Source organism: Triticum dicoccoides, chromosome 6A, assembly GCF_002162155.2.
Source record: "Triticum dicoccoides isolate Atlit2015 ecotype Zavitan chromosome 6A, WEW_v2.0, whole genome shotgun sequence".
NCBI classification, from domain to species: domain Eukaryota; kingdom Viridiplantae; phylum Streptophyta; class Magnoliopsida; order Poales; family Poaceae; genus Triticum; species Triticum dicoccoides.
This window is the reverse complement of record NC_041390.1, coordinates 416,301,234-416,311,299: the sequence shown is the minus strand read 5'-3', so window position 1 is coordinate 416,311,299 and position 10,066 is coordinate 416,301,234. Positions and strand designations below refer to the sequence as shown.

At 43.8% G+C, this 10,066-nt stretch overlaps 1 protein-coding gene and 1 pseudogene across 1 annotated transcript; both read right to left on the bottom strand.

Annotated features, from left to right (window-relative positions):
• Nucleotides 1-287: 287 nt before the first annotated feature.
• LOC119315885 lies at nucleotides 288-882 on the bottom strand (annotated as a pseudogene).
• A 3,432-nt stretch (nucleotides 883-4,314) lies between these two features.
• LOC119317069 (outer envelope pore protein 37, chloroplastic-like) lies at nucleotides 4,315-8,036 on the bottom strand. Its single transcript, XM_037591466.1, has 6 exons — nucleotides 7,451-8,036; nucleotides 7,117-7,206; nucleotides 6,305-6,475; nucleotides 6,127-6,221; nucleotides 5,374-5,494; nucleotides 4,315-4,745 (listed from the first exon to the last, which is right to left on the bottom strand). Exons 1-6 carry the CDS (start codon nucleotides 7,937-7,939, stop codon nucleotides 4,614-4,616), a joined length of 1,098 nt encoding a protein of 365 aa, XP_037447363.1. The 5' UTR covers nucleotides 7,940-8,036; the 3' UTR covers nucleotides 4,315-4,613.
• Nucleotides 8,037-10,066: the final 2,030 nt, after the last annotated feature.

Sequence of the window (10,066 nt, the reverse complement as noted above, 5' to 3'; positions counted from 1 at the left end):
GCTACGGAGGTAGAAATCAAGAAGGAGCATCAAGTGTTGATGGTTAATAAGACTACTAGTTTCAAGAAAAAGAGCAAAGGGGAGAAGGGGAACTTCAAGAAGAATAGCAAGCAAATTGTTGCTCAAGTGAAGAAGCCCAAGTCTGGACCTAAGCTTGAGTCTGAGTGCTTCTACTGCAAAGGGACTGGTCACTGGAAGCGGAACTAAACATACGAGAAATGTAAGGAGTAAAACAGTGGGTACAGACTACAAAGGATGCAACGACCTGGTGGGATGTTTTGTTCTTATCAAGTTTGCTCGCGGCCTTGCCCACCTTCCGTATGTGCCTTGATATGCTTTGTGATGGCCTCAGCAAGGCAAGCTAAAGTACTGGTGCTGACAAAGGATGCGATGCCCGTGTGCTCGTCGCCAACTTCATAGTCGATGGTTGATCTTATTGTAGATGTCTAATTTGCATCGCTCACAACCTCAAATCGTACCAAATACTACTTTAGAAATCCTAGTTCGAGGAAACCTCCTTCTACTACCAGTGCCTCCTTGACAAAGTTTTCATTGTCAACCTTGATGAACTTTTCTTTCTGATTTCCAATCCAGGGATTCCTAGCATGGATTATTAATCACCTAAATGAAATTAATTACCGGCCTGAAGCTAAGGGTTGTTGAATGCATATTCTGAGAGGAAAAAGACCTTGTTGGTTGGTGTATATGGGCTCAGATTCTAACCAGGTATGACACCACCATCTCCAACCACAAGTTCAACCTTCGAGAGTACGCCAAGAAGCAATTGAGGGATCAACTGGCCAAGAAGGAGGCTTCCATAGACCTCCCACACCTCAGCTGCCGGGAGGCCGGTCTTCCCTCATGGTAGAGGCTCCCTTTCATTGCTTCTAGAGTAATCTTGATTTTCGTGACCTCTGTGTAGCTTGTCAAGGAGTGCGCCAGTGCACATATATAGATTTCATTTAATGTGAAATTGTAGGGTACTGTGTTCTGAGAATTTGTTGCTTGGGATGTCAATCCCAGACCATCATATTACATTTTTATAAATATTGTGTTTATATGATATTGTCAACTACTACTATATGATGTGAACCAACCTATGGTTAGATGGTTAGAGGGACAGTGGTATTCCCAACCCATCGTGGTTCAACTCCTGGTGCTCTCATTATCTTTGAATTTATTTCAGAATTTCCGGCGATGCGTTTTCAGTGGGAGGAGACCCCGTCGACGACTTCATAAATGTCAAGATGATATGTCGACTCGGTCTCTCGAATGTGCTCATATGGGTAGAGTGTAAAAACTACTACTATATGATTATGCCACAACCATAAATACTGCATGGGAATCTTTTTCCAAGGTACACAACCGTATCCCCAGAATTACACACATTACTTCGAGGTGAATCCACCAGAGGCCCAGAAAAAATCCAAAAAAAGGAGAGAAAAATATATGTACAGGAGATTGAAGCTTTTCATCCATGTACACAGGAAATAAGTCTGTTATATATGTTTCTGTGCATACTTTCTCACCTTATTCAACCGTGTAGAGACATGGCAAACCGGACAAAGCACACACTATAGAATGAACCTGAGTTATTAGACATGGAATTGTATCATCCCGCTCACAACTCTACTCAGATAATACATGGATATAGGGATGAAAACGGCGCGGAAATGGACGGAATTGGATGCTACCATATTTGTTTTCATATTTTTTTGCAGAAGCGGAAACGGATACAGAAACCCGGGAAACGAATACGTTTGCTAACCTCGTGCACCATACAACATCGCAATTAAATCGTCATCATATAGAATTTGCTTTTTAGCTTTTGTGGTGCTCTTGTCACCAAAAGCTTAGCATCATTTTATCAATCCAACTTTGATTCAACGATTCACATCTTCATTGATATCATCATCTTCGACAACATCGATCACAAATACTGAAAGGTGTCCTTCTAGATACCACTTGCCCATGAAGGTTAATCTTCTCCTCGTGCCTAGCAGTATTGAAACCTCACCTCATACTTCGTGTGATGTTACTTTGTCAGAAATGTTCTTCTCGTTGTTTCTTTAGTCATGTTCTCCCTCCTTTCCGGTTTAAAAGGCGCAAGTGTATCCTTAGATTGATGGTTTAACTAATGTAATATAATTTGTATGCCACAGAAAATACACCACCAGAAAATAAATATAACACGTGAAGTTTCCATTGATATTTTTTGTGTGTGATATATAACTCTTGCTACATTGGTCAAACTATCGTCACATAAGAGGCTGTCTCCATTAATGGAAGCTCTCCTATCTTAGTTATGAAATGATACAAAGAGCAAAGCATAGGCCACAGGGAGTGGTCGTCTCCCTCCATCTCTTTTAGGGACGCGGCTCCCCTGACGTGCCATGGCGCCCACTGACATGTGGTCTCGGGCCCACACATCAATGGCTCAACGTCAGAGACCGTACGTTAAATGATCCGGCTCCCTCTTTTAGTACAACCCACAATGAAATATGTGAAGTTGACATGTCTTCTTTGCCTACTTATACAATAGTAAGTCATATTTGTATGATGTGTTAGGCCATCTTTTTCCTTCGCAAAGAGTGTTGGGACACGTGCTACAACCGGTTGTAAGTTTATAGCTCACTTCTCTTCTCTCTCCTTAAACTAGGCAAAAATCTGATGTGATATTTCATATAGCCCGCCTACGTCATTCTATTGTGCTTCTAATATATGCATCAGTATTTTGTGACGATACTTGGACAATCGATTTGAGCAGTAACATATGAGTCATCATATGTCATAAAAATTATATGGATTAAAATTATTTTAACTATAGACACAAGTTATAATTTTGCAACACATAACTCATATTTTGCTGGTTAAACTGATGGTCAAAGCTAATCTCAAAATACATAAACACCATGTTGGCAGGGACCGAGGGGTAGTACCCTGGAAAAAGATTCCCATGCACAATATTTCATGGTTGTGGTATAATCGTATAGTTGACTATATCATATAAACACAATATTTAGGAAAACGTAATGTGATGGTCTCGGGACTGGGGTTGACATCCCAACCAAGAGATTCTCAGAACACAGTATCATACAATTTCACACGAAATGAAATCTATATATGTGGATCGTCGCACTCCTTACCCTACAATGAGTGCCCTCGACTTAATTTAAGCCTCTACAATTTTTCCCGAAGTACATGTAGCTCCGCAGCAGTGGCCTCCCAGCAGCCGAGGTGTGGGAGATCTATGGAAGTCTCCTCCTTGGTCTAAGGGTGATGGTCTTCGGGTCAGTGGCATTCGGCTTCATGGTGCTTCGTGATCATCCATGTAGGGATGGAAATGGAGTGGAAAGTTTTCACTTTTCCGGAGGAAAATGGAAACGGAGAGGAAATATGAAAACGAAAACAGAAATTTGCAAAATGAAAATGGTATGCGATATGTCCAATAATTAAGTGTAGTAGATATGCGCACGTTGAGATGTGGCCACATAAGAAAGGACTGATGAGGAATGATGATGTGAACTTTGCTTCCGTTACACCCCCTAGAACAGTTTACGGATTTCGGTGCAGATTAAAGTTATAGATGTTAGAAGGTGCCCCTACAATCAAAAGGTACTTCATAGCCCGTGTATCCAGGTTTGATCTGCAAGCTAATATGGTGATAACCTTTTGAAGTATAACTTTAAATTCATGCAAACTTTTAAGGGTTGTACCGAAACAAAACCCTAATGATATACATGATAGAGTTGGAAGCTTGTCCAACATTATTGTCTGGGACTGTTCATAAACATATACAATGTAGAACTCCTGAAACGCCTGCGCATAGATAATGTAGAGGCTGTTTGATTTTAGGACTAGCATTGTCATACTTTACCATATATTTTTGCCAAACTTAACTAAGATTAGTTCATCAAAATAAGAGCCACAAGTTGACAAGCCTAAAGGAATCTTGCCACACTTTTTGTGTGTATGCCATGTGGGGTTCAAGTGTGGCTTGCCTAAGGTGTGGCTTGAACCAAACACTCACCTAAGTTGGTCAAACTTGCCTAACCTTAGGTGTGACAATCTTTGACAAAGTTAGTCACAAACCAAACAACCCCTGAGGTCAGGGTAGACCAAACTTGACACTACCAGTCCGTAGAAAGTTAGTTATCCAAGTGCCAAAACCATGACTAAATTCCGATATCGTATGGGTTTCAACTCTAACCTACCCCAACTTATTTGAAATTGAAAGGCTTTGTTGTCGTTCACATTGCACTAAGCCAAAGGTCAAGTTCCAGTTCACGGTACCATGGGCATGCACCCTTAGCCTCGGCTCAATCTCTATCAATTACGAAGTTAAAAAATGACACAATTGAATCTGTGAATTACCAACTACAGTGACAACATCCATACTAGGGAAGCTTGGTCCAGAAATAAATAAATTATGAGACACTAACTTCCTACATGAAGCCAGAGTGGACTGGTGGCCATTATGTACAATAAACCAAAATACATGATAAAATAGCACGACTTGCAGAATGTGTATCCATTGATGACATATGCACCTTACAAGAATAGGTCAGGCCAAGCCTCGGTACCCGGCAATGTATCAGAGGAATGCCTCCACTCTACAGATCCCACCTTTTCTTCACTCGAAATAGTAAAGAAGGATTGCGAATATTATCCTGGGGAACCTGAAGCATAAGCTGAACCTTCATCTTCATAGGTGCAGTCTTTGCTTTACCCTCTTCTTGCCCAGCCTAACATCCAAAACTATGTGTTCAGGTTCATGGATAGATCAAAAAGGTCGTGCATTTTTTAAACCGAAGACGAATGATTTGACAGTTCAAATGGATATATGATGTGAAGTCAGGCTTTGACTGTTGCAGAGATAAGTGTTAAAACAAAGCTCTGTTACAGTCTTAAAATACTCTCAAACAGCTCTGTTACCACATGCCTCAATGGAATACCAATCATAATTGTCGAATTTTAAACATGCAGTACATGAAATATTGCTGTATCTAATGATCGTTCTCTCAATAACATGTGCTTATGCTATACAAGGATGGTTCAGGTAACAAAAACAACAATCAAACTTAGCAAGCTCGCGTATTCCAGGGTTCAGAATTAGGTAAAAGCTACATATCCAGACAGGCAGACACGATCCTTATGTCAATGTTAAGAAAAGAAGTATTAGAGCTCTGCTCAATATGACATAGTAAATTGACAAACCCAGCTGAAATATTCAGACGAATCAGGATTTTTAACATGCAACCATTAAGGGATAGCAAAAAGTGAGTTGCTAATTCTGCCTATTTCTAATTCACATACTCCAATAGTAAGTAAGACAGGATGATGAGCAAAACTGAGTTGCCAAAATGTACATACCCAGATGGAAGCCCATCCAACTCGCACCTCTGAATCATAACCAGCTTTCAGTTTATAATTTTTACCAATTGTATGCTTATAAACAGCATTCCATTCATCAGTGTCAAAGTTAAAATGATAGCTGAAAGGAAGAGAGAAATCAGCACAGAAAGATTCACTGGAAAATAAACTAACTTTAAAAAGACACATAAGATGTATGTCCAATACAGATTCTTGCCTACTTGCAGACTATATTTCATACTTTGGTTAAAGTTTTACTTTGGCAACATGTTGTTCAAGTCCTCCTTATAAACTGGAACTATATGTCAAATAATTGTAGGAAATAGACTAACCAAAGTGAATCTCAATATCTGACATTTCTAGAGAGAAGAAAACTACTATACACAATTAATTAAGTATGCCAAAGTTAAGAGCAGTTAACACAATAGCCTTCACTGCTCTATCCCAAAAAAGGCACACAGAACATGTTGCATTTTGCAGTATTAAGATTCATGAGTACCCTGCTGTCCAGGTCATCTTGTTAACATAGGAGCCCCTGAAGGTAGGATTATGAACATGCTCGACAATTGCAGAATCTTGATGGATGTTGTGCACAGAATTACATAAAAACGTGGAGAACTCAATTCGCACATGTATTCATAGAAACTTGGAGGATTCAAGACCAGACACATTAATACTGTAGAGATTTCGGGAGAAGAAATGGTCGGTGGATACATATGCTAATGAGCAAAGCAACAAAGACAGTATGCTGACCTTAACTTATCAGAAGAACCAAAACGCCTTTTGAAGTCTAGGGATACTGCATTGGAAGGCAAGGAGACGCTGGGAACTAAAGTTAATTCATTGTCCTGCCATAGAGAATGGACAAATCGAATCAGATAAAACAGAAGGTCCGAAAACTGAACAAAGTACAACATTAGACATAATTCACCTTATAACAATATCTTAGATTCAAATCATTTTCATTGTATTGAGCAGTAAGAATGCCGTCTAAAAAATCAGTTTTCGCAATCCCATACACTGACAACATTTTTTGGTCTTCTTCATTTGTCCTCTCTTCCACTGAAACTTGACCAATTGGAAAGTGGAGTGTTGCTCTTGGCTGCACAGGTATCAGGGTTAACTAAACAGTTGACAGAGTTTTATTCCAAATTCTAGGAAATATGCACAGATTCTTGTTGCTAAGAACATATGTCTACAGCATTCAAAAACATCTTCCAGCTTAGGACACATAGTCTACTGAGTATAAACAAATATAGCAATGAAACAAATAGCACATGATTTCATATAAAACCTTTAAAAACATTATACGACCGCTCAATGTTTTCAATACAATAGCTAATGTTTAAAATCTGAAATAGCACCTAAAGGAGCGACAATCTGGATATAGGCGGCCTCAAAGATCATGCACGCTATACTGCATACATGAGTAGAACAATAGAGTACAGTTGTAAGCTGTAACTTACTAAATAACATGGACTTTCAGACCAACTTTCGCAAACATTTTACGACTATTCAATCTTTTCAATATGCTAGCAAATTATACTACTTTATCTCAAGTGGCATAAATAATTTCTGAGGAATAAAGGAGTGACGACTATAATACATTTTGTGCTAACAATGATCAAATTTGTATTTTAAGGTAGAAAATGAACCTTGTTGGAATTGCTCAACAGCACAATACATTTATTCCAATCACAGAACATAGAAAAAGAAAACATGTAGGAGTATGTGTGTACTCACCAAACCACTGTAAGGCACCAAAGATGATATCTCAAGTCTATAAGACGGATCACCCAACCTAGTTATTACTGAAACTTCTCCTTCTTGCTCCTGGGAATATAACAAGTGCTATTATAACGAAAAAAGAACTATGTAGGTACCAGTAGCAGTTTAAACTCAGAAGACTAAAGGTGTGAAACTTTATCAGTGAGTGAACAGAATAATACAGATACACTTTCCATCGTCAAAAGTAACATAAACGCAGACACAGACATCATAGGTCCGTCAACGAGAATTGTGTAACTAACCAACGTTGAAATGGAGGTGCAATTTCAATATAGAAGCGCTATAATACCTTGACATCGTGCGAGGCGCGAAGCTGGACGGCGCCACCGGGGAGCGAAGCGTTACCACGGAGCAGCGCGTTGCGGCCCTCAACGTCATACATCGCGGAGAAGTGCTTGGTGACGAACGACAGCACCGGCGCCCCGAAGAGCTGCCGCGGGTCCTCTCCGTGGCCCTGCTGGTCGCTCTGGAACGACAGCCGCAGCTTGGCGAGACCCCCCGCGAGCTTGCACGACACCTTGTGCGCAAACAAGGCCTCCTCGCTGTCGTACTCCGTGGTCACCCGCAGCCCCGGCCTCCTGTACCGCTGCGCTGGAGCCACCACCGTCGGCTCCGGGGGCGGGGGTGGTGGGGGCGACGGGGGAGGGGGCGGCGGGGGAGGGGGAGGGGGCGGGCAGAGGAAGGTGAGGGGGCAGCGGAGCCATGGAGGCAGATTGAAAGGGTTAGGGTTCTTGGGGGTGGACGAGGATGAGGAAGTGGTGGCGGTGGCGGCGGCCATGGGCGGAGGAAGCAAGGGAAGCGGCGGGGTGAGCGGTGTGAAGAATCGAATGGAGGAAGAGGGAAGTGGAAATCTTGTGGGACCTCGGGTGCGGACTGCGGAGGGCTTGGAAGTTGGGAATTCTTGGCCATTTATAATTAGAACCTTATTTCTTCTGGCCTATTCTGAAACAAACATGCTTCCTCACTTCCTCATGACGACATTGCAATGGGTGTACATGACAGCAGCACGATACACTGCACGTTTGATTGCCCGCGTAAGGCCCAACCAGGTCTGGGTGAGAAGAGTTTGGACTGTTTGGTTGGCCTGAATACACCGTTCAGCCTATATCACACGAACTTTAAAGCACTCTCGAGTCAGGCTCGCGAGCTACGCTCGAATCGGTAGTTTCTCGCGAGTCAGGCCCGAGCGAGGCATGTGGGCGACGGGGGCTGCATGCGAGGAGCCACCCCAGAAGCTGCGTTGCTTCCCGAAGCGCCGACAGTATTACCCTCACCTTCCCTCATCGCTCGCTCTCCCCTCTCCCCACTCTTACCGACGGCGGCGACGGCGGCGGTGAAGCAGATCGAAGAACGGCAAGTCGACCTCCGACCACCTTCACTGACATCCGCAGCAGCAGCACTTCGGCAATGGCGGTAAGCTATTTCCCCCCTCCTCGCGCTACTACATCGCATTGATTCGATCCGCGATAGGGGAACCGGGAATCAGGGTAAACACCATAGAAGCGACCATAACATCGTCATGACTTCCGATACATATGTGAGGTTTCAGATCCGGATTGAGTACAATAGTAATGGGGATTAGGGTTCATCTTACATAGTACGCACGGATCTTAGCCTTGGGCACCCTCGAGGCGATTGGAGCAGCGGGTGGCCTTGGTCTTGGTCTTCTCCTGCACCACCGTCTCTTCTTCCTCGTCGGAGTCCACCTCGATTGGCATGCTTCCGTTTCCTGGCTCCGGCGCCCTCACAATCATCGCCACGCATCCTCTTCTTCCCCTTCCATAGGCACAATTTTTGTGGTGAAGTACACGCCAACACGATGGTCATGAGGATGCCGGTATTGTCTGTACTTGGCCACTTTGCTCTTTGTCCAGCGTCGTCAGATTCAGCCTGATTCATGGCCTAGCGAAGTATGTCGACTGACATAGCACCCTTCGCTGGGTCAGGAATCAGTGTCTTCAACTCCTCCGAGGTCACCTTCTTCACCACAACGTCCGACTCTTTGTGCAACTCGTCCATGCTACTGAAGTTTGAGCACACTTATCCGCAAAAAAAAAGTTTGAGCACACTTCCATGGTGTTCTTAAACTTGGTGCGGTCACCCAGTGAGCACCCTAGGAAGAAAGCCATCCATCCAATGCCCCAAGGGAAGGGGTTGGCATTGGGGTTGGGTTTGGGGTTCATGGCGTTAGGTTGGAGGAAGAGTGGGAGACTGGGTAAGTGGTGACCAACAAGTTGGGTTAATAAAGGGGCACACAAGCATAGGTTTTAATAGCAATGTTGCAACATCATAATGCAGATGCTAACCCAACATTTGAACCTCTTCATAATGCAGATCGACACAGAGAACAAGGGAAAGGAGGTGGTGCCATCCAAGGAGCAGGACAAGGGCAAGGATGAGGTGCCGCCCTCAGAGGTGACGCACGTCCAAAGCCCGGGCACGGATGACGACGTGTCGGAGGTGCCCCACCGGCAAGCGTCGGAACTACGGCCACTACCATGAGGTGGGAGGGCCAACCACCTTCTACAAGGTGATCCTGGCCCCCCAGCTTGAGGCCATACCTATGCCGTTGGACTTCACGAGGCACTTCCCGTTCGTGCCGCATGAGTTCAAGCTGAAGACAAATAGCGGCTGCTTCTAGAAGGTCACTGTCCGGCTGTTGAATGGCAGGGTCACCCAAGATCAGGGTTGGGCCACCTTCGCCGCCATCCATCAGATCAAGATAGGCTTCATGGTGACCTTCAAGCTGCTGACACCCGACATGTTGAAGGTCATCGTCTTCAATGACGATGACATTGAAGTGGTGACAAGGTGGGGGAGGCACGACGCCGCCTTCGCCGTGAACGCCTAGGACAGCCCCTCGTATGCTCCAGTTGCGTTAGTTAAATATCGAACTGATTTGCGT

Bases quoted from the DNA above. Each gene is read 5' to 3' on its own strand.
- LOC119317069 (XM_037591466.1), bottom strand. From the start codon at position 7,939: ATGGCCGCCGCCACCGCCACCACTTCCTCATCCTCGTCCACCCCCAAG. The intron at 7,207-7,450 runs GTATTATAGCGC...TTATATTCCCAG, and splicing joins GCGCCTCGCACGATGTCAAG to GAGCAAGAAGGAGAAGTTTC. The intron at 6,476-7,116 runs GTGAGTACACAC...ATACCTGTGCAG, and splicing joins TGGTGCCTTACAGTGGTTTG to CCAAGAGCAACACTCCACTT.